At 32.7% G+C, this 25,266-nt stretch overlaps 2 protein-coding genes across 3 annotated transcripts; both read right to left on the minus strand.

Moving 5' to 3' along the window:
* Window positions 1-6,800: 6,800 nt before the first annotated feature.
* LOC123709495 lies at window positions 6,801-12,535 on the minus strand. The gene is made up of 10 exons (XM_045660886.1): window positions 12,512-12,535; window positions 11,799-11,915; window positions 10,515-10,646; window positions 10,003-10,150; window positions 9,454-9,654; window positions 8,942-9,090; window positions 8,527-8,654; window positions 8,282-8,435; window positions 7,981-8,076; window positions 6,801-7,162 (listed from the first exon to the last, which is right to left on the minus strand). The coding sequence occupies exons 1-10, from the start codon at window positions 12,533-12,535 to the stop codon at window positions 7,007-7,009; spliced, it is 1,305 nt and encodes a 434-aa protein (XP_045516842.1). The 3' UTR covers window positions 6,801-7,006.
* Window positions 12,536-13,368: 833 nt separating this feature from the next.
* Window positions 13,369-25,225, minus strand: LOC123709969 (protein yellow). Of its 2 annotated transcripts, none has more exons than XM_045661612.1 (3): window positions 25,086-25,225; window positions 15,659-15,930; window positions 13,369-15,152 (listed from the first exon to the last, which is right to left on the minus strand). In XM_045661612.1, the coding sequence occupies exons 2-3, from the start codon at window positions 15,921-15,923 to the stop codon at window positions 14,047-14,049; spliced, it is 1,371 nt and encodes a 456-aa protein (XP_045517568.1). In that variant the 5' UTR covers window positions 15,924-15,930; window positions 25,086-25,225; the 3' UTR covers window positions 13,369-14,046. The 2 variants fall into 2 exon arrangements, with proteins under 2 accessions (XP_045517568.1, XP_045517567.1); XM_045661611.1 differs by having other exon boundaries at window positions 24,988-25,207.
* Between the last annotated feature and the right edge of the window lie 41 nt (window positions 25,226-25,266).

Consider the following 25,266-nt stretch of genomic DNA (forward strand, 5'->3'; position numbering starts at 1 on the left):
AGCCTTCTGTGCCTGACGCACGCTGTCGACTTTTTGGGTCTAAGGCAAGCCGGTTTCCTCACGATGTTTTCCTTCTACGTTCGAGCTTATGTTAAATGCGCACGTAGAAAGAAAATCCATTGGTGCACAGCCGGGGATCTAACCCACGATCACAGGGATGAGAGTCGCACGCTGAAGCCACTATGCCAACACTGCTCTAAGTTTAACTCTCTGTTTCAAGATTAATACATAGATAAATATGAAATGAAACGCGAAATAACATTATTTGTACGACTCATGACTATTCTGCTATATTTATGTTAGGTTTTTTGTAATAAAAACTAGTCTCCGACAGAGAATTGAAAGAATAGCGTATATGGTAATTTGGATGTTAAATAAGAGAGATAATAATTTGCTGCTTTGTCTTTTTTTGTTATTTATCTCACTCGTTACCGCCAGTCTCTGTGATTGATTTTCGCGAGCTCTCATATTGGCCGGACGCCAACAAGTACCTGATTTCGATGTTTTTTTAATTTAAAATAGAAAATACGTTTTTATGTCATTTTTATCTTTCTCGGGAGACATAGAGTTAATTTTAAATATTACCTTATTACATATTGGTATGCCTACAGGCATGAAGAATAACTTGGCGTTCTAGTGATGGCGCCACCTTTACTGTGTTACCAGATTTTATGTTTTTTTTTTCAAATATTCCTTAAAAATAATATGTGAATATGTTTGTGTAAGTTTTTAAAAGGTTGTGTTTGTTGAACTTAACTCTGAACTACGCTTACAAGACCACAAAACTCTAAAAATTGAAATTTATCAAAATGTTTCTAAGTTTTTTTGTTCGATTTTATTCATATTATAACAAATTATGCATTTTTCGTTTGTTAATATATTATTCAGTAAAAACATATCACTACCAGACGTCAATACTAACCTAGATGCGGTTCAATAAAAAACGATATATGATGTATTTAGATTAATAACGGAGGACTATTGGATATTGTATGTAAGACTTTAGTTTTTATAAGATTCTATAATATTTAGCTAATTGTAGCGCTGTCATGTTATGTACACCTTGTTAGTTTATCGTAACCGGCCATTATCAGCAGAAGTTCATGTTTATTTTTTTTTAATAATGAAAGATCTAAAATTATACAGAAATATTATTGTACATGAAATTGATATTCATGAACAAATTACCTGAGAATATACATAATTTGGTAATAATCTTAATACTCATATACTGAATAATAATTATAAAATAATAATAACCTCACATGTATAATCTAGATTTTTATAACATTTCCTAAAAACTAAACCAAAACATAATGTAAAGAATTACTTATTTTCATAGTGCATGAAGTGAATTTGGCGGGAAATACATTATATCACAGAATAAATAATAGCAACAAACTTGACAGTTGAGGTTAAAATTATGCAAATTATATTATGAATAGAAGCATATACAACAACAGATAACAACTTAATATCTGATGAAAGTTCTTTGTCAGTTGTGAAGTGTTTTCAAACGTCCGTTAAAAACTATATTGTGAAACTTACTGGCTTAAAAGTTTATTAATGTGCATGATTCTTAAACCCAGGTAACAATGAGTACCATAGTAACAACAACCACTTGGAAACGCAACAAGTATTTGGCGATCTCTGAGGTGCCAACAATCCGTTAAGTTTGTATCACGCTATTAATTGACGCCATTTAATTGATGGCTGTCTATCTTCTCTTCGTATTTATAACACGTTTAAATCCCGTAACCATCAAAAAGAAGCAAATACATTTCTTCGTTTGATAGTAATAATTTATTTGCAAGGATATACAAAAAGGGTGGTACAATCTAAAGTTCGCATATAATGCAGTGCAAATTTGTCTTAAAAGGAATTTTACATAGAATTTATATATGAGTAATATCATAATAGTCAATTCTTATATTATTTCCTATATCGCTACATCGTCATATTATTAAAATATATTATTACATTAATATTAATTCTAATGTTTCACGCAAATAATCATTAATATAATAACATATTTTTTCCATGCCAATTTCTACCATGTCTACTTCGACAGTTGTCTATTCACGTAGACTTAAAAATATTTATGTTTTTGTGAACGAATACGGATATTTCTACATACATACATATCCCGATAGTTTGCTCCACAACTTGCTATAATACATTTTCTTGAGCCTTAAATACCCTATTTGCTTCGACTGAATTTCCTCAAACTATAATTTCTAAAACTATAAACTAACATATCCAAGATTAGATATGCACGATAAGCAGCTAATACCGTATCATGCTTAACAGTTTATCTTAGTCGTTTGAACACATAAACGAAGCTTAATTTGCAGAACTAAACAAGTTCTGTAAATTAAGCTTAAATAATATACACTTGCTTGTGTGGCGTTGTTAATATCGTGAGGAAATTGGTATGCCTAAGACTCAAAAATCCTAGATGTGTATCATGCATGCTGCTCGTCTATTTATCTACAAGGAAAAATTATTCTAAAAACAGATTGAAATAAGTATAGCCCTGTATTTAGTTTATATATATCGTACAAGAGGCTCCCAAAGTAATTTATTTCTAGTGGATTCAATAAAAATATAATAACAGACTGAATCAGTCTATTTTTTGTTGCATTGCCTTAATATTTGTCTTAAATATTCCGTCCATGTACTACTTTTATATGACCAACTACAAGATACAAGAATTTTGCATTTAACCTAAAATATAGTGTATTGATAATGGTATTTTAGATAAATCCGCAAATTCAAAACGGTTTAGGTGATGGCTGTGTAAAAACCGTTTAAGCCTGGTTCAGATTAAGGATTTCACCTTCTCATATACTGGAGAATTATGGTTTGTTAATTGTCTCATGTCACCGAGGTACCAAAGGTGATAAATGTCTCGATGTGAACGAGATAATTAGAGTGCGAGGTTCCTTTCATCGCGTGATGGATGGGCGCAAGTTCTTGGTTGCAGTAAGCTGCTAACTCTTGGCACTCGTTATTTTACTCATTTCCTTTGATTTTACACTAATTGTCAACTAATTTATAAGCTCGGGCGTCCTAATTATACGATTAATGTATATCATTTGTGCGTCGTCACTTATCTAGAGACACGTACGTAACTGAATGTTGAAGGAAAATAACACAGATGAAAAATTACTATTTTGTTTAACATATGTAAAGTATGTTTAGGTTCAAATTTCTCATAATTGTATGATTTAATTTTGCATTTTATGCTAGAAGGGTTTTTCGAATATTTATTTTTAGATAAATAACAGGATAGTGCTATATTATTACGCTAAGTAAAAAGCTTTCAGCTTTATATGAAATTGATGGTGTTGACTTTGTAAGTTATTTGTAAGTAAATATTTAGAATTTTAAAGAATCAGTAAATGTCAGTAAAGTCGTATCCGTTATTGTAGAGAGGAATGCGACCCACATTACATCTTTGTGTCCACAAATAGCGGAGCTGAAACAGGCAGGGCGGGACCAAATTAGCGCGCCCGTCCACTGGCTCTGTGTCCACCGCGCCGGTGGACATTAGCTATACTTTCTTAACCATTCTTATAAAAAATAAAAGCTACCTTAAGATAGATTTGAAGCCACAGGATACAGATCTATCTACGTATTTCTAAAGACATAGAAATAGACACGAGATCGTTATAATTTTTCAATTATATACATTTAAATGAAACATTATGTTAAAGATTATTTTCGGGATTACTGTAAACAATTCTAGTAAAAAATATTTTCCTATGCAAATTAGATGTAGTGGCCCGTCTGTAGATAGTGATCAGCTAGTTGGCTCTGTTGAGAGGTCATGAATCATCTGGGATTAACGATGCTAACGACCTATGCTTTAGGCAGAAGGAAAAATTGCAAAGTCAACTAATAAAAGCCTAAATTATTGTCGTTTAAGGTCGAATAACCAAATCAATTTTTATTACAATTTTAGGGAAAGTATTTTTATATGCACCGAAAATATGTGTGTATCATATTGTGTAAAAAGGGAGGTTCTAGGATTAGCTTAAAGTGACACTTCGCTGGACCAAATGACTCAGCTATTTTAACTAAGAAACCTAATATCGCACGACCGGCTCCGTCTGCCAAGTCTATTCTTACAATCATCATATCATTGTTGTTTCATTTGAAACCTTCGGCAACTAGACTGTAAGCTCAAAATACTTTGCTAATAACGTTTAAAAATAATTACTAAATTTAAATTTTCAGTTCAGTTGATAAGGTTCACTTTGCAACAACACTTGTTTATGAGTATTAGTTTCGGTCCATATGTCCACCTCTGTACCTCAGTTGTTTATTCGATGCAAGCTTAGCTTCAATTCATAATATGAAAACGGTAGTTTTGGCAATTTTTAACAAGGTAGGATAGGCCCTGGTATAATATAAATATATAATTGAATTGTGAGCGAGTGGAATTCTAAAATGCTTTCATGTACATAATGATTTAAGCAAATAAAATGCTTGGGAAAATAGCGAAGGTGTAAAAATCCTTGCCCCCTTCAATCTTTCATAGACAGAACCAGAGAACATGGGTTCAGGCAAGCGGCTGCATAATAGCCATTATCTGGACAGGCGATCCCATCAATTGGTTAAAAAAGTCTATGAAGCTCTGTATTATAAAAAGTCAAGCTCTGGCCGATCTTCATTCGATGATCTGTGGTCATTCCTTAAATCCGTGGCCACTTGCAGTAATGCGAAAATAAATTTTCCCCTTGGATCAAAAGATCTAACGAAATTGATGTATATTTTTATCGTTATTTACTTTATAATTATTATATCCAATAACTAAAATATGCAGCATTTATTTGTAATTACCATTCGATTTAAATACTGATATCAAACCATAATTATTATACACATAATTTAAAAAGTAGGAAATGTGGTATGTGTGGTGGATTTTCAGTTCACGTTCTAGTTTACCATTTAGTTACTAAGACCTATGATATTATACGAAAATTAAATTACATATGGGTATTTTGAAATAGATTATATCACCTAATCTAATACTAAAAGCATTATTTACACATCCCATTGCATGTGCAATGTCAATTGGTTGCTGGCGAAAGCTCGCATTTTTTCTCGACACAAATGTTAAAAGTTTGGATCTACGCATTTAAAAGTAACATATAATGTTTATTTTAACAAAAATTCAATTTACGATCGCAATCGTTACTACTAATAAATATCATTTTGTTTATTTTATTACTGCTCTTAGACTGCTATTGAACGATCTATGAGCAAAATCCATGTTTGTTTTCGCAAAATGTTTGCAAGTAATGTACCTAGGACTAACTATTTAAGCTATCTTCCCAAAAAGTACACACGATATATTTTTGATAGACTTATGTTTCGGTCTAAGGTGTAGTGTTAAGCGCTCGGAATCAAGAACTGACGATACGATTCCTTATACAGCTAGTGCTTTACGATACGTTCGTTCAAGTAAAATAAGTGTAATCCGAGACATAGTGTCTCATCATGGAAAGATAAAAGATTTAAAACGCATTCTGAAACAACCGCATACATCTCTAATTTTACATCGCATTAAAATTTCTTGTAACTAAGAACTGTAATCATGAATATCTTTTGCGCAAATCGCGACGGATAAGGTCAAAAAACTAGGTGACCCAAAAATAGCATTTGGCGTCGTTCGTGATGATTCACGTCGTCGTTTGGTCTCTTCCTGGCCCTTGGTTATTAATAGCGTAACTATGTCCAGCTATTTCGGGATCTGCGAGATGTCTGGATGGTACACCTGCGAATGCTTCACATTCATGAATAAGATGTTATTAATCTGATTGCAGGTCGAGTAAGCCGTTAGAGATCTCTTGTTTCCGACCATCATCAATCAATCTAGACGAAACATTCAATATTGGAGATTGTATATAAATAGTTCTGTAAAATAACAAATTAACCGATTCTGACGTCATTGAATGAGTAATCCGGTTTTCGTTTGATATTCTGTAGATTGAAAGGAGACATTGATTCTAATTCTGATCATTTTTAAAATAAGATAAAAAATTACTCCAATTTCATATCGTTGTAGATACAATATAAATGTATATGCAATTAGCAAACCATGTACGTAAAACATTTGTTTTCTATTTATTGTGGTATGTTATGGGAATAATAATCCTTGCTTGATCTGCCAGCAGTCTTCGCAGTGTTTTTCATAACCCGTAGAATTATCGGTCTAGCTCTCATCGAAGCGAGATTTTATAACTATCATGAACTAATACTTACCGACACCTACAAATATTTTAATATTTCGTTATTTTGAGGCTTGAGTCAAGTTAATATAAGGCATGCTGGTTTCCTCGCGATACTTTCTTCACCGTACACTGCTAAGCTAAACACTAACGCCTGCGTAAATATTGTGCATCAAATATTACAGTGCTCTTGATTACGCGCAAGAGTAAAAAGTTTCATAGAAATATTTTACTCTTAGACATAGAGCTACAGAATAAAGCGCAAGAATATAACAAACTCCATCATTTGTGCCTTAAAAAATAGAATTGCCTGGCTTTAAAATAAGTAAATTAGATACTAAGTAATATATTCCGATAAATATAAATAATGTCATATTCATAGAAATTACATATTGAAAAGTTTTCATTTATTACTAACTGACGTAACCTTTTATGTACAATATCTAGATGTAAGCGGTATGTTTGACGTAAAATTCGGAATTCGGAAATACAGATAATAACACTATAAACTGTAAGCTGTGCATCGATGCCCATCGGAATGTATTGACGTAACACGGTCGGTATATTTAACTTGAATAGATACTGCATCCGCTCATCTCTAACCATATCTGGTAATCCTCAAGATCTTACTTGCAGAAAATAAAGGTGATATGCAGTAAAAGTTTAATAAATGCTTAAATTATAAAAACTCCACTTTAAACATACATCTAGTACAAACAATTAATTATGAAAACACCATTATGTATACAGTGGGATTGTGATATTGGTTAATAGGAATATGGCCGAGTTTTTCGAGGAGTAACTTCAACTGATAGCGGCGGAGGAACCGCCGAGGACGCACAGAGCAGTGGACGCAGCATGTTACTCCACACATTACCTAAGATTCCAATCAGCCCGATCACTGATAGTCCCAGCAGGAAACCCTGTACAGAATTATTTTTCAATAATTATGCATCACATTTGGTTTTAAAAATAGCTGAAGATAATCTCAATTGTTTCACTAGGCACTTGTAATCAGTATTAGGACAGATTTTATATAAATATGTATAATAAGTCACTATTAACGATATCATATTTTATTTATTTAATATTTTGTAATGCGCCACGAGATCTATAAGGACAAAGTATAAGGGGCCTGAAATTATGAATAAAGAGTATTATGATTAAGTATATCGTTAGTCTTATTAAAGTATTATTATACGTTCAGTAGGTATTTCTGGAATGTAAAGATGGGATATCCTCGATATTATAAAATATAAGGATTTTAAAATTTTCTTTGGTTAAAATGGTTTTATATATGTGTAAAAGGAACTTTAAACTAAATAGAAAAATTTATACATTTTCAGCCGATCTGTTTTTATTTTTGGAAAAATGACCTCTAATACAGATAATAATAAACTACCAAAATGAATTACTAAATTAAATGAATAACGCTTCAGCTATTTTAAACAAACAATCGGCTGTTGCGATGGCACCTCGCCAAGTATCAAGGAACAACTAATGAGTTGATATTCACACAGAAGTTATACAAAATATATGGAAATACCTAAAATACACCTTGTACGTCATGTAATTAATGTTCTACGTAAATGCTCTAAGATGCTTACAAAACAACATATATGTGGCATGTTATATTATGCTTGCAGGTGCCTTTATAGGCCAAGTAAAGATATATACTAATATAATAACTGTAATACCCATAGAGAAAGAATTGATGCAATAATATAAAAGGCATACACACCACGCTGCCACCGAGGTCTGAGAGAAACACATTCCAGTCATAATTGTATTTTTCTTCGAACACCGATACCATCATATTGTTGAAGTGAATATATACCTGTGTTTGTAGAGAATAAAATACAATAAGATAAAATCCTTTGCATTGTATACTTTAGTCCTAATAACTTTACATCGTTCACCTATCGGTCAGGACTTTATTTCTGTCATTAAATATACTACGCGCATAATTAGCACACTAATTTCACGACTTTATTAAATAAATTCACTACTGACATAGGTAAGATGTACACATAAAGTAGTACCTGTGTTTGAAGATTCGCTAAGCTAGTGGCAGTTGCCCAGACTTTGGTTTGAGCGTCCCAGGTGTAGAACTTCTGTCTATCGACGACGAATGCGCTATACAGCAGAGAACGACATATCCGAGGGCAACTTTCACAGGTATGATTAATATATTTACTGAAACATGAGATTTTTTCAGTACCAACAATTAAATATCCTAATAAAAGTTGTACAGGTACAGGTAAAGTTGAACACATTAAATACTCACTTAATATAAGCAGATATAAGCCTTCTCATATCTCTGAAATTATCACAGCGCTGTAAGGAAATGTTCATCCAGGGTCCAGAACAGTTCACCTGTCTTCCAACCTCTTCCCACACGTACAATGTTGTGCACTGTAATGTTAATTCTAGCCCTTAATTATGAAGTTATAGTACATTACATTATTATATAAAACTTGCACTTAGTACTAGTATACAGGTACGAAACTAAAAATGGAAGCACATACATACAATCTTTTTAAATAGTAATTAAACGATTTCAAAAGCGTAGAAAAAGTTATGGTCGTGCTATCAGTAACTATACTAAGTCCGTATGCTATTTATTATATATTATTTCATATATATTTTTTTTATATATTATTTTTTTGGTTGTTGTTGGTTTAAAATATTGTATAACTAACATAATTAGCGCTGTAGCCTGGTTCGGTCGAGCAAGGATTCTGTTCGTCGCTTATCATGACGTATTCGTTGACTGTAAGCTTTACATCCAATGTCTCACCGGTGTTTATGTACAGATAGTCCACCAGCCCACCGTTGTATACTTCTACTTCTGTTAAAATAAACATATTAAGATTTTTTTGGCGCATTTGTGGTGTTTCGAAAATTAAAAACCTGTAAAATTAAATCTGGTCAAACATATTTTGTTTACCGATTTTAGGTATTTCATACACACATTGAACAGTCCGATAGTGAATAAGTTTACATATTTTTATTATTACCTCTCTAAACCATTGATGTCTTAATGAACATGGGATTTATTACTGTATATAAACATTATTCGTAACTTTACTATAAACATACACATTCATATGCCTTGTTAGCTTTTATTTTCAACGCGACAATGGTTATCAGTGACAAATTTTATACTTTCAATACGTATAATAAGTTTAAAAGTATAACAATAAAATCAGACCAGTGTACGGCTCCTTCTCGAAATGCACATATACATGGTAGCCAGGTGGTAAAATGCTAGTAGAGGAGGTAATGTCCTCTTGGGTGTGCTGCAGGGTGATGGCGTAGCCCCGAGCCTTCGTCGCTTGGGAGTCCTTAATACGAGGTGTGAGGGTATAGCAACGACCGTTTACAAAGCCGATACTCGAGGTTAACTCCACGTCTGGTTAAAAAAAAATTGTGTAAACGTTTTTACGACCAATTTCTGCGTATCATTGATATGTCGTTGGTGACCTACAAAGTCCATCTAATAATTTGATGATAGCCTACACAAAGTATGAGCGTTACTTATTTCTATCCAACTAAAATGCAAAGACCATTCAAGCCATTCGACAGGTTACTTGCGACTTTTACTTGTATTTGTTTGAATGATGGAAACGTCAACGTAACTACAAATTATCGTTTATATTTGAATGATTTTTCTATATGGTACAGGTACAAGTTCTTTACTAAAGCTATTCAAACAATAAAAAGACAAATTAATAATTAAAATATAATAATGATTATTTACCGTCTGTAAGTGAGTCTAAGGCATACTGAACGAAGAAGTCGTCAGCGTTGTATGTGATCTCATCCCATAGTTGATCAAGAGAGATGGCAGAGAAGTTGAATTCTCTCCAGGTAGACGTGTATCGAGGATGTGAAGACAGCCCATATTCCTAAAATATCCAAAAGAATACACTTGAAATAACGATTTTTTTTCTAGTTTTATTTAAAGAAGCCGCGCATCTTCAGTATTTGGAACCAGATATCCACTTAACATTTTATACAAGCTTATAATTAATTATAATTATTTTAACGAGCCTTTGAGATTGTCAGTTTCCATAGGTGGCAGAATGTTTTAAGTGTTCATGGTGAGCCTCCTTCTCCTCGTGCTATCTCGACATCGATCTAAGGAACGGGTCTGAATGGTAAACCTTAATTTACTAGATAGACCATTTATTGAGAAAAAATATTTTAATGTAACAGTTTTTTTTAAAAATACCTTCAAAATGTTCTTAATTAGTTTTTATCCAGGCCTACCTGCAGCTTAGCATGTTTGTATGGAGGTTCCCGGCAGAACGTGACGCTTGGGTAGGCTATGGTCTTGTTAAAGTCGAAGTGCGTATGTGTTGTGACTGGGATATTGGTCAACTTCTGGATGCATGTTATAATCTGATGATCAACAAAAAAAAATGTGTACCCAAACATGGTGTGGAAAATGTCTCATCCATACCCCCCCATTTGGGTTTTTGACTCAGATTGCATGCATTTCTTTGAACATTTTTGAAGTGAAACGTCTGTATCGGCGTTGGAGAAAAATTACCGTCACATTTTTCCGTTACGCGCAATATTATTACTGTCCCTACCATAGTTGATTCGAAGATTACTTTCTCCCGCGGAGTAGGGATAGCATGTCGTTTAAGCCTTACTTCCACCACTAGACTTGACCGTTTTTCTATTGCACCCTTCTTTATTTCTAACACTGCATAGTGAGGTTATAAATGATATATATATATTACAATTATTAGCAAAGTAAAAAAAAGTCAGTAATTATATCTCTTTATCTAATGGGTGTGTAGGTGGTATTTATTTGCGAGATTCGCCACTACAATTGATGGAGTTTTTACTCGGTAACTAAGTTTTGTGGAATGTAAACAATATATTTCAGTTACCATAAGCTAAATATAATAATAATATATAATAATGTTAACAATGATAGTAATAATTATATTACAATTAATGAAATTCTGTAATAATATTAGTAGTAATAAGGTAAAATTAAATAATTGTATTATTGTCTATGATATTAATAGCCTTTTGTTAAACTTTATCTAATTTAACTTTAATTAACCAATTTCTGTAAAGCATATAGTAGATCATTTCAAAAAGAAGTTTCACTTCTTACGTGTGTACACCAGTACACGCACATATTTTTTATTTATAGACAAGTAGGTGATCAGCCTTCTATGACTGCCATATGCTGTCGATTTTTTCACACCATTTCATCACACCTACGACTTTTGGGGATTAGGTCACACCCAGAGGTCACTAGGCCAACACTGCTTATAGTTATACAAAACGATTTATATAATAAAAACGTATCAGTCACTGATAATTTTAAAATAAACAAAAATTTTGAGTTCAAATTGAGGCTGAATATAACAAAGTTTTAAATAATTTTCTCATGATATCAATAGAAAGATAATCTAACTCAGTACAATATTTAATTTTAATAAATATAGATTGAATTATTAACTTCTCCTTCGGGGTTATATACACTCATTATAACTCAAAAATATACTACAAAATTTAAAAAAAATGTACCTGATACACGACAATAATCAAACAAGCCATGACCACGATAGTTTTGATTAAATTGGGACCTTTGAAGCAATTGACACACTGCTCCCGGATCCTTGACACGTGGTCCACTTTTTCCTCCTATACAAATATCATAAGGCGAATAATACAAAAAGTCAAAAAGAAATATAATCCACAGATCAGGTGGAAAATAATAAACGGCTCAAATATTTTCCTCCAACTTGTTCCTTTTGTTCGATGTTGTTCTTTTTGGAGTAGAGACTCTTGGGTCGTGGGATTCAAGTGCACAGGCGCTAATTAAACATTTAAGTTGGCGCCTGGTAGATAGTACCAGTGATGCCAGAGCTAGTGCTTTCCTCACTCAACGATTAAGTATCGCAATACAGTGAGGAAATGCTGCCAGCGTTAAAGGTACACTGCCACAGGCGCCAAACTATTTAAATTTGTTTAAATTTTTTTTAATTAATTTTCATTATTACTATGTAGATTAAGAAAATTGTAAATTACTGAATATTTGATTGTTATGTTTAGGTTTTAATAAACAATATTTTAGTTAATATATATTGGTAACTATGTGTCTCGGTGTCGATACTTATATACCGTTTAAGTTAACGCTTAAATGGTCTTGAAGCAAACAACTATTTCCAACAACTTTTTTAAATATACCAAATTATAGCTTCTCAACATAATATTTTAAGTTATGAATCAGTACTTACAGTTTCCTCGACCTTTACCGACATGTTCCTGCACAGTAAACACGGCGACAGTGGACCGTAGATGGATGTTGATAGTCCTATCTAAATTAGCTAATGTTGAGTGCAATAAATTACTTGTATTGTAGTCACGGGATTAACGAAAATGAAATACCAAAGTGTGTGTAAATCATCGCAATACAAGGTCGAGGACTCCGAGTAAAACTGTTGTAGTCGTGTTGTACCTTTACATAAATACCTATCAGTAAAACTTTACATCAGCCCCGGTACTGTGTCATTTACAATAGAGATAGCGGTTGGGTTTTTGACTTCAATGTTGAGTTTATCAGGCGACCGTTGGGATACCAGATCAGCGCTACAGGTATTGAAAGAATTACATCAGATGCCAACACAAATTGCATACAAAAAAACAATTGTTCAATATTTTTATACATTAAAATATATATGTGGATGAAGTTTACAGAAAATCTTCTTATGTACTTAAATAACAATAAAAAAGAAAATATAGACGTCTATCCGAATGACGAGCTTCTAATTAAAAAGTCCCACAAACTACTACGAAATTAAATTATTTTTATATTTAGGTGCCATCTAGTGTAACAAAGCAGTATCTTTCAAATTAGTTGTCGTCGTACCGTCGTTAGTAAACAGTAGTTGTATTAAAATAGATGTCGCTATTATTCTCCTTATAAATGTTGTATTAGTAAAATCCTTAAATAAATGCCTCTTGTATTATAATTATATTTATATTATAATATAATTATAATACAAGAGGATATAATTATATTTCATTTCAAGAAATTATATTGAAATTATAATTGGAATTTTTTCTAGTATTTTCTTAAACGCAATAAAAAATATTTAAAATTTGATTTTTTATTCCATGTCAACTTAAATTAACACATATTTACAGAGAATGTCACAAACGATTATTACATAATCTTATGCTATGTTAACAATAATTACATATCACTGATAAGGGCAAAACCTAAGTACAATACCTAGCAAATAATTCGTAATCACAATAAATAATACGGTAACGTTGTAAACAATTTCAACTGGCTCGGACTTTGTTACTTCGTCTATTGCACTCCATAGCCTTCAATGCGCTAGCACTTAAAATCAATTTATATTAATATCATTAAGATGTGTTAATTGACACATATTATAGATTTTTCTTAGCTTCAACGCCATCTATGGGTGACAGTGCACAGTGATAATGTAAGTGGGTTAGCAACCGCATAAACTAAAATTTTCACTTTGCAAGAACATTGGTGAAATATACTTGAGCGATCCGCTTTTAAGTTTTAGAAAAACAAGTTGTATGACTTTTTTGATATGGAAATCCATAAATTTACATATGACGTGGAAAACGTGTCACATCTTTTAGGCTTTATAATAAAAATAAAAAAATTCGATTCATAACTACACTAAATTTTAAATCACAGACCGTATCAAACACTAATTAATGGCGTAGTTGCCATGACCACGATAAAATTATTTACATAAAATAGCCCGTTTTGCTGACAATTATTTAATTAATAAACTGATACAAAGCACAACAAACTGATAGTGAGCGTCAGTAAAGAGACAGGCGACGCAAGCGCACTTGAATGGTTAGGTTTAACTTTAGCGGCTATATCAATCGTCACATTCTTAATCTTATTTACAAACTTATCTAAAATGTCTGATCTGGGTGTAATATCGCATGCTGTATGACTGATCGCATTTAAAACTGGTGCAGAGAACACTCTAAAACTAACATCGTTAGGGTCCAGCTTCCCATACATCCATATTGGCATTCTATTCGACAGCACCCAAAGGTTCTCCTCATAGTCTACCTTTATATCTGTCGGGTATATCATTTTCTCGTCGTCCATATAAATCCTTCCTTGATTTTTCATGAGATACTCCTTATTCGTGGTCCTCCAACACGCCACTGCGTTTAGATTCACAAGAGAATAGAACAACACTCCCGTTTTTGGGTCAACGAAGGACGCACTGGATTGAGCGTTAGGTCCCCTACTTCCTAGGAGCTTGAATGCATTAAAGTTAGCTTCTGCCACTGTCTGGTTCCTGAGGTATTCCGTAGAAACGGCGAACTCATTGTAACTCGCCATCGGATGAAAGTATAGAGTGCTGTAGTTATCAGCATTTGGCGCTGAGAGGCTTAAACCAAAGAGAGCGTCTGTCCAGCTGAAGTTGTGCCCTTTAACGCTGAAATCGCAAGCTAACGGGTCCGGGTGGAAGTAGTGATGCGTTATCCTCCATGATTCGTTCTTTTTCCAAGAGTATACGACTATCCCTGGTTTTCCCAAGTCACCGGCATATGCGTAAGTGTCCTCGCAATCGATGTCTTCGATAGCGATATTAGCATAACCGGATTCTTCTTTTACCTGATCATCGGGAAAGACATAGTTGCGGAGGAGAGTGTCAGTTAGGAGGTCATATATGAGAATAGCTGGTGGGTATTTAACGGTATCGTTCTCAAGGTTTCCAATTTTTCCATTGTCGAGGACCCATAGTCGATTGCACTTGTCAGCGCGCACCCTAAACGGCGAGACTATTGTCGGTTTCCCGTTATTCATGTCGTGCGCCGCCCAGTTAGGGTATGGGATCAAAGCCGGTGATTTCGTTGAGTTATCTGAAAGTAGTAAAATTAATTTATCACAATGTAGAATATTTCAAAGCGCGTTGAGAAACCAATATAGTAAACCGGTACCAATTGCAAACAACTATGTTTTTGCGTTAAACGGAAGAACTTGTCAATATCACGTTAAGAAATTTAAAGGAAACCGGAAAGGAAACTCAACAAAAACTTTAGTTTTGGTATACCAAATCTTTCAACGATTTAATTAGGACTAATGTAAACGTTAAAATTTCTAAACAAACAGTATTGAATATTCATGTACCAGCTATGTGTACAGTTTATTTTAAAATAAGTTAGTGTTTCACTTTTGTCTAGTCTGACCAAATTCATCAATACAAGTTTACACTAAAATAGATTTTCTCATACGTTAAATGTAAGTATTATGTAATGTCGATGATAATCATATTGTGTTACTTTTTAGTATTCATATAAAAGCAGGACGCCGTGAGAAGGCAATATGTCAATTGATTGCACAAGTTAGCCTAGTTAGGACGAGTTACCATTTAAGTTGATGTAGGTGAGGCTAGCTGGTACTCCATGCCGCCATCGGGGTACTGTTATGAAAAGCCTGTCTCTATGTCTTTCTATACCCATAGGCATGCCATTGCCTGGTATAAATGCTCCTGATGCCAGGGCAGTATTTCGTGCCTCCTCACTGGGCCATTGGTAATCAAGCTGTTTCCATTCATACAATATATCCAACTGTTCCATACAGGTGCCGATGTACGCCACCTGAAGGATCACCAGGCTCCATAGAAGCCGCATCGCAAATCTGAAAATATAATTTATTTTACTAATGGCCTATCATCATAAAAATATAAAAAAACAAGTTTAGAATAGCATTACGCAATAATAGTGTTGTTTGTAAGAGCTGTTGCAAAATCTATTGTAATAATAATCTTGATTGTATTGTTAACAACCAATTATAAATCAATCAAGCCCAGTAGAAGGAAATCCGTGTTAGTAATAGAATTATTCTTTTGGAATGGATTAAAGATAGTTTGTATATTTCCTAAAGAAATAGAAAGGTTTTATTCAATTGTGATTTTTTAGTAATACTGATTTTTAAAATACGTTTAAGTAAAATTTTAAGAGATACAAACGGAATTTGAATTTGGAAAAAGAATTTCTTACCAAAATTTAACGTTTAAACCTAAAAAGTTATTGATATTTTGCCTGCACCGACGTGATGTTTTGCATTGAACGCATTTTATAACATAACGCATATATCCTTAATAATATATACATATGACTTTTGGTAATATCTCAAACCTTTGATCTCCACTAACTCATACTTGAATCTTTGTTTATAAAACTAAAACCCGATCCGGTTATATGTTCAGTGACATTAAAATTTTCGAAGGTCATTTATTTTAAGAATTCTACCAAAATTAAAATTAATTTATTTTACATCCAAAACTAATAAACTATTAAAGTAGTTATGAGCAATATTTCGCCAATATTGTTTAAAATATTAAACATACCGGCTTTAACTGAAATAAAATTGAAACGGCCACATCAAACTAATAATTTTTACGAATGGGCAACTTACAGACCATATCATTTGCGTCGTTACAATTTACTATTTACCGGTTAGGTTGGTATAATTCTTAGTGTAAATAAATTTCAATCTGAAACTGCTAATTTTTCATACATTATGAATCAAAGGAGTTTTTTCTAACAAACCAGTTTTTCAATTTTATTGACCGATAAATTTGTACAATATAAAGTTTTTGTTTTTCAGGAAAAAAGGATGACTTCAACACATATTCGCGAGCTTTGGACTTGTAATTATCTAAGGGCAGTTTAATCAACATAAGATGATCCTTGCCTTTTGTTCTTGCCCTATGGCAGAAATGAATTTATCTGTTTAATCATTTAATAATTTTACTTAGTCCACACCTGGTTAAACATTTTAATGACTCATCTTATAGTAGATAAGTGATCTTTTTCACGCAGTCCAAACCTGAATTTAAATGAGCAATATTCTGGTAATTTAACATAATACACACTTTTTTTACGTTTAAATATATTTTTAGAAGTTTAAGTATGAAGCGGTCGCTAATAACGTCTAAGATCAATAGAAATATATGGAAAAAGAGACACAGTACTTTATTGGTACTATGAAGTGTTAACTTGCGTTTTATGACGATCTGTTTCTGCCATAAAGTTTAACCTACTTTCTTTGTGTATTTCTACAAACTCGCATGTAATATTACTATGTTGCCAACTTGCCTACTTTTGCGCTTGCGTTTAGGTACCTACCTAACGCGAAAAAATCTAAAGTATTCTCGTTAATAGTGGCACTGTCACTATTTTATTTAAATACAGTTTTTACTTTCATTACTGTTACGAAACTCATATCTATTTTCATTTAAGTATTATTTTTTAAATTAGAAATCGCACTAACGCATTTAACTAATACTGGCAATCAGCCAGTATCATAATTCGAAATAGTAATCGTAAAACTTCGTCTATTTTTCTCTTTTTCCCTTTTGAATACCTCAAATTGAAGGTATACATAACAAATCATGTAGTAGCAATTTCGTGAACGAGGTTACGCGTATGAGCATAACCTGTGCCGACGGTGGCCCCGCAGAAGGTCATTCCTTTCTATTTCAATTAATATTATATCAGAGCCGGTGTAACCCACCCACGGGCAAGCCCTGCATCGTCATCATTTAGAATTGATACTATGAAAAAGATTTTAATAATCAATTCTTTTTGTTTGGTCGTTAATAAATATGAAAACGAATGATGAATTCAAGGGTTTTATTAAATTATTTATATTTTTTAATATGTATTGCGAAGGTGCTTGTAACAAACCATACAATTTATAAGTGTAAGCCCGATCACTAGCATTAATCAGAATTATTAGAGCTATAGGTATTAAGCTAAACGCATTTCGTAATAAAAAATATTTACCACTAAACTTTTCAAAGAGTCTTGATTATTTTCTACAAGGGTTGTATGTATTTTTAAAGAACTGGTTGTGAAACTGATAAAGTTAGGCTTGGTAAATATTTGAATAATTCCACCCATATTGTACCTTTTAATTGGTCAATTGATAGGTGTAGAACCCCTATAGTACCCAGAGCCAAACAACATGTAGAAACATTTAGGTATTCGGTATCTTCCTATAGGATAAGCAACACTTCAATATCGAGTCTACGTACCGAGGCCGCTTCAAGTTTGCAATAGGCTATGAATATCAACAATAATGAGTTGTTGAGTGTATCTGTAAAAAAGATAGCTTTAAAAAGCGTTATGGAGTAAAACAACTCCTTAATAAACATTAATTTATCAATTATATTATATGTATATATTATATTTGTTCATTTATGTTATCAAAGAATGAGAATTTACACTTTAAAAACCTTGACGTTTGTTTAAGTATTTACAGGCATGTCACAGGGACTGGTACGACGCCATCTTATGTAGAGAAGCGTTTTGGCGGGTTTTTATATTATACGTATTTATGTTTAAATTAAGTTTTTATAGCCTTTACAGATTTGATAATAACAATTTGTGTCGGTTCTATAATCACTTATAAATAAATTAAAATGGTTTTTAAATGCTTGTCAAATAGTAATTATTGATAAAGCTACATCAAAATTGACTTCTATCGAAATTAGAAATACAGAGTAATGAGTACGGGCGCAGATAGGAGATATAATGTTCCAGAACGTGACTTGTCAAGAGTCGTTAAATGCGCATAAGTCTGTGTTTATTTATACTTTCTAAATGTGTATTTTTAATAATTGTTTGGTGTGCTTTATATTAGCTGCAGGAAAACTTGAATTCATAATTCAAAGGGTCTCGGAGGCCAAAATAAGTACAAAAAAGTGATTTTTTTACCCCAAAATTTCAATTCATTCAAAAATATTTTCACCTAAAATATGACATCTATGTCATTTCATTCTGCGCTTGTGGGCGAGATTTTCACTGTCTTATATTGAGAGACGATTTAAATACTGTTTACGTGGATGTCAATAAACTTCAGGTCCTTCAGCCGAATGATGGAAATGTAGAATAATTTTATATGACTTTGCAAAAATGTACGATTTCATATCATACCTACAACAATGATGCACTCACAGTGTAAACTTGTTTTATCGTGGGTTTCTGTGTCATCTGTGTATATTTTACTTTTTATAACAAAATGATGACTGGTTTAAAGTATTGTTTATGACACTGTATACAGTGTTTGAAGGCGCTGAGAACTAGCTTGAATTTAGGTAAAAATAGGATGAACAAGCCTATTATAAATATATAAATATATTCAATAAATATAATTAATGCATATTTAATCCCCCTTATTTATAAAAAGTTGAAAAAATCGCACTAAAGTACATTTTCCCCTGTGCAAAATTGCATTTTAGTGAAAAAAATACAGGAATATATATATATATATATATATCTCTTATATATCTCTAATATATATATATATATTAGAGATATATAAGAGATATACTTCTATGAATAAGGGCAATAGTGAATATAAAATTATTTAAACCGAAACGCAACAGAACTCAAAATGATTAGACAAGTGACAATCGTTTCATTACCTACTTCAAAAGAATATATAAACTGGAAGTCAGAAATTAGTTATACTTACAAATCGAAGTTTTTACCTATACTTTGTATTAATGTTTTAAATAGCTTGGTTAAAATGTTAGTTGTGCCCATAATTTAATTGCGTTGTGTTGCGTGAACAACATATTATGTATCATTGGTAAATAAGTTATCAATTTATTTGACGTCGTGGTGGACAAAAAACTTTAAATATACATATAATTATAAACTTGCCGTAGGAAAACTCCTTTTTTATAAATAATAATAATAATTATGGAAGAGTATAATAAATAGCTTAAGAAGCGTGCAAGACAAATTTAAGAAATATTTAGTCTAAATCTACTCTAATATAATAAACAGTACAAAATATTTATTTTATTTATCATAAACCTAGAGGTACAACACATTCCATTTGGTAAAACCCTCAAACAATAGCTTTACAAGTTTCCTTCCTTATGGAGAATAAACAGAAATAAGCGAAATAACTGAATGATAATATCTTAACCGTTTAAATACGAATAAGACATCGTACATTCTTAAGTTGTGCTCCTTGTAATGATGAATTACTAAGAACAAGCTGTATTAGGCTGTAAGTCATAATCTATTACATTAGTGACCTTGGCTGACAAACATATTTCCGTGAACGCATCAGAACTACTATAGTACCTAATTGTTGTATAGTACCTAATAAAACGTAGAATGACTATCTACAAATACTTGTTATTTCTGAGCGATTCCTAATTTAAAATCATTCGAAATTTAAACATTTACTTGCTTTAAACGTTGAAATAAAATAGCCAGTTGGTATTGCAGCTGTGTTTGTGCTGGCAACACTGGACAGTGCGCAGCGACGCGGATTATATTTTTTTAATTGCCGCAGTCGGCAGTGATTATAGTTGTAATTAATTCACTGATTTGTTATTTAATCCTACTGGTTATGCTGCAATTGACTCATAAACAATTGCTTTAGCTATATAATTAACTTATTATAAACGTTGAAGTTGATCAGTATAACAATGAAGGTTTGGAAATGGGAGCTCTTTACATCTTATGTTTTTTCTATTTAAAATATTACACGCAATATTTTCAACAATTTAGATGCTTATATATTGCCACATTTCTCTATCTTAATTATTATATATTTATCTATCTCATACCAATTCAGAATATGTAAGCCTGAATTAAGAAGATGCATAAAAAAGAAATGAAATGAAGAATGGGACCCATAATTGGAATGGATTATATGTGATACATTATGACACTATATCTCACAAAAAACTTGCAAGGAAAGCCGAGTGTGTAATGACAGTAATTAAAATCCTTGCTCCACTGAGACATTCAGCTTCCGCGTACCAATTACTGCATTAAGGTCTCACGGAAAGGCCCCAAGAAATACATTGACATTTCCTGTCCAGTTCGCCTTGTTATATACGAGCGGATATCAGCTCTATCCTCCTACTTCTAGTGACTAATGTTCTATCAACTGATATGGAGGACTGCGCTAGTCCACCCTGAGCCACAAGGATATGGGGGAACAAATATATAGCGGTAATACAACGCCTGCAAAAAAAACACGATGCTGAAATAATATTTATACCGTCAGACTTTAGATGTAACGTAATTTAGTCGAGTGTAATTTCCAGATAATTTATTAAACATACCTATTTTATTGGCTATAAGTAAGTATGTCGCTAATTGAATAACGCAGTAAAACCTTGAAGCAAGGTTGATCTTGACAATAAATTGTTTGTAATATTTGGTTAGGTGGCCGCCGCAGTTTACCAAAACGCCATGCTAATTTCAATTATTCAGTTTGAATTATTATAACAATGAATATACACAATAATAATATTTAATATGTATTGTATTGAACACCGGTTAGAAACCAATTTTATACGTGTATTACATATAATCGTAGTAATTGTCACTCATAAATAAATTTATAAGACCATGAACAACAATTTGATTTTTAGTACATTACAATAAAGATTTTTGAATCGAGATCCGGTAATACCTGGAGCTATTCATGATACAAATGATAGTATATATGAAGACCCGTAATGCCTTAATAGACAATGTCAGCGTCTTCATAAATTATTATCTTTGCCCCTCAAAGTTGATCGTTCTGTTTGAGACATCCTCAATTTTTGGGTCTCGCTTTTTCAACACAATGTCTTTCTTTACTGTGCTAACAGTTACGTACGTTACGTATACGTAGAAAAACTAATTGGTGGCGGGCGTTCAAACGAACATAAAATTCACTATTATTGCCTAATTAGATTGGACATACAAAATATTATCCCTCTTATGCATAAAGGCCTAACTACACAGCCTACTATCTGTCATAAATGCCATGATGAAAAGACAAAAGAGTTAGTAAAAAAATATGAAATTAGACTGATTTAGCTTTTATAAAGCAGTGTTGGCCTAGCAGATCGTACGATTCTCATCCCTGAGGTCGTAAGTTCGATCCCCAGCTGTGCAATAATGGACTTTCTGTGATTCTGGACAACACTCGCACGCACGGTGAAAGAAACATTGTGAACCCGGCATGTCTTTGACGCGACATATCGACGGGCTATGTCAGGGACAGAAGGCTGATCATTGTTGCCTATTCGAAAAAACAGGCTCACGAAAAAGATTAGAAGAGAAAGGTTTTAGTTATAATAAATAACAGCCTTAGCAATAAGCGAGTATCTTTGTATTATTTTGTAGAAAAATATTGAAATAATTACCTTGAAATAAATATTTAATTTATGAAATCAATACAAATTTGACATGGTGCCCGTTAATATTTATATGGTGAGTCAGGTGTTATTCAAATCGATTTCATTACTCGATGGCTATTAACGATAAGAAATGCAAACAATTCCTCTAAATCAGGCCAAGAATTTATGGATCGTTAAGACAACGTCCTTTGAGAGAACGGAAAAACAAACACGCACACATTATTGCTCTCATTAGGTAAATAATTAATTGATTGACAGCATTGCTTAAATAGAAGACATGCTTAAGAGAAGAGCGTCCCGATAAGCTATGCACAGATTGCGTAGCATTCGCGCATTATACCATACAAGGATTTATTACCAGTTACTTGTTTTTTGTGTTATATAACTTAAATAATATTATTTATTTGAGCAGTGTCGGCTTGTGCGTCTCTAATACGAAGGTTCGAACCACGGCTGTGGACCTATGGACTTTCTACGTGCGCATTTAACACCCGTTAGTACGATGAATGAAAACATAGTGAGGAAATAAGCGTTAGACCCAAAAAGTGTGTGTCATGCACGCTTATTAGAAAAAAACAAATGACGAAATAGATACAGAAATTTGAGATGTTACCCAAAATCTGTTTCTTGGCTGAACTATAAACGGAACTTTAATTTCGCTTTTCCCGGATCATAAACAATATTTTAATTTTGAACCACGCCGGACGTTTAATAATCGTGGTCACGGGTCATTTGACATGGAAGGAATATGAATAGTAACATAGCCCATATTGTTTTGTAGTTTTTCGATAAAACAACAAAGATAAAACGCAGCTGATAAATGCAGTAGATGTGTGGTGAAATTGTTTTAATTGTTAATGAACAGTGGCCACAGTTCCATCGTCGATAAACTTCAAGTATGTCTTGCTCTATTTGTTCGGTTATTTAATAGTTAATTGTATTACACAAGTCTTTATACGTCTAATTCTTATTATTTAACCATTGACATATCATTTCATTCGTTGGGTTAAGAATGCAAATTATAATGATGACTTTTTGTCTGTTATCTTCCGATTTTTGGATATTTTATCAAAGTTTTATATAAATATAGATTGATCTTTGAATACCTTATAAAAATAAATCAGTGGCGCTACAACCTTTTTAGGTCTGGGCCTCAGACTTCTGTATCTGTTTCATGATCATTTGTAAATTGATTAGGCAAGTCACCTACTCAGCCTGCCTGATGCACGCCGTCGACTTTTTGGGTCTAAGGCAAGCCGGTTTCCTCAAGATGTTTTCCTTCACCGTTCGAGATAATGTTAAATGCGCACATAGAAAGAAAATCCATTGGTGCACAGCCGGGGATCGAACCTACGACCTCAGGGATGAGCGTCGCACGCTAAAGCCACTGCCGAACACTGCGAGGTCCCCATCCCGGGGAAAAGTAAATTCATGCGTCTGTTCGTGACTGAAACACCGCGCTATTGAAATCCTGAAGACGATAACTGTGACTAAAGTCTTGGTTGAAAATGATTACTATTACTATTACTCTCTCTTTATATTTGTGATTTATTTAACTAAACTTGCAATTACGGCTCACCCCAATGATGCAAGTATTTACACTTATATTAAATACAAAATAATACTAACACAAACATATAGAGAAAAAAACAAAAAAATACGATATTGAACGTAAAAAGTTTAAAAAAATTGCAAAATACATATTTCTACAATTATTTGACTTCTTGAGTTGTTTATAATCAGCTTTAGAGAGTTTTATAAAATACTACATATTACTAAAATCGTCTTCGATCGGGACTCACAAGTTGTATTATAAAGCAAGTGTCGTCAATCATTACATAAATTGAAGCGTAATTATGCATCGACACTTATAAATAGTTGTATTATGGATATTTTACATAACATTCTTAGTTGTATGGAACAAGTTGCAGTAAGTTTAAAACAAGTCAACCTATTCCTAGTTCATACATTATTCAGGGTGTGTATTAGGGACAAATTGTGAATACATTTCATTCTTAAGATTATAATAATAATGCTTACACGTTTGTCTATTTTCAACTAGGATTCATATCGATTTGAAGACATACACGGATACTATTAAAAATATTGAACTCCGAGTAACTTTTATGCATCGTTATTCGTAACATGCTTTTCAAGGTTACTTCTACAATTTTTATTAATCAATTTTAATCATATAAAGCGTTTTTTGGGAACAGATGGAATAGAAGAAAGACGTAGACAACGCGTAAATTTTATATATTTATGAATTTGTATGTTACAAGATAAGAGAGACATTAAGAATAAGTAAATACTCTAATAAATTTGGTACATAATTAATAAACCAATTCTACTAAAATAAAATTAATTAATGAACTTTCTCGTCCTGTTAAGATTATACTTTCATAATTATTTCTGGGTTTTGGTTATAAATAGTTTTAACTTAAGCGATACGATTCGGATTTTGAATAAAAACAGTTTCAAGCAGACGAAGTCGCGTCAGCTTATATTGAATGTTTTCACGTTACCTCTTAGAACGCGTCTCATTCAAGTCTCTCATTATTTAAGAATTCGTTGAAATCCATCACAGTATGTCGATCGAGTGAAATGCAAACAATACACTCACCGTCAAAATATCTCCGGAATGCAAGTTTACGCTTCAATCAAATTATTTAATCACTTCTGCGCAAGAGTGCAGCACAAGCAACCTCTAAGGGGCGCTCAGGGAAACTGCTCGATACTTGATATCACACAAGCCGCGAGTCGCGACTGGCTAATCAACTTGAGTAGGGTCTCCACATTTTAGT

The sequence above is a fragment of the Pieris brassicae genome, chromosome 5, assembly GCF_905147105.1.
Source record: "Pieris brassicae chromosome 5, ilPieBrab1.1, whole genome shotgun sequence".
In the NCBI taxonomy this organism is placed as follows: Eukaryota; Metazoa; Arthropoda; class Insecta; order Lepidoptera; family Pieridae; genus Pieris; species Pieris brassicae.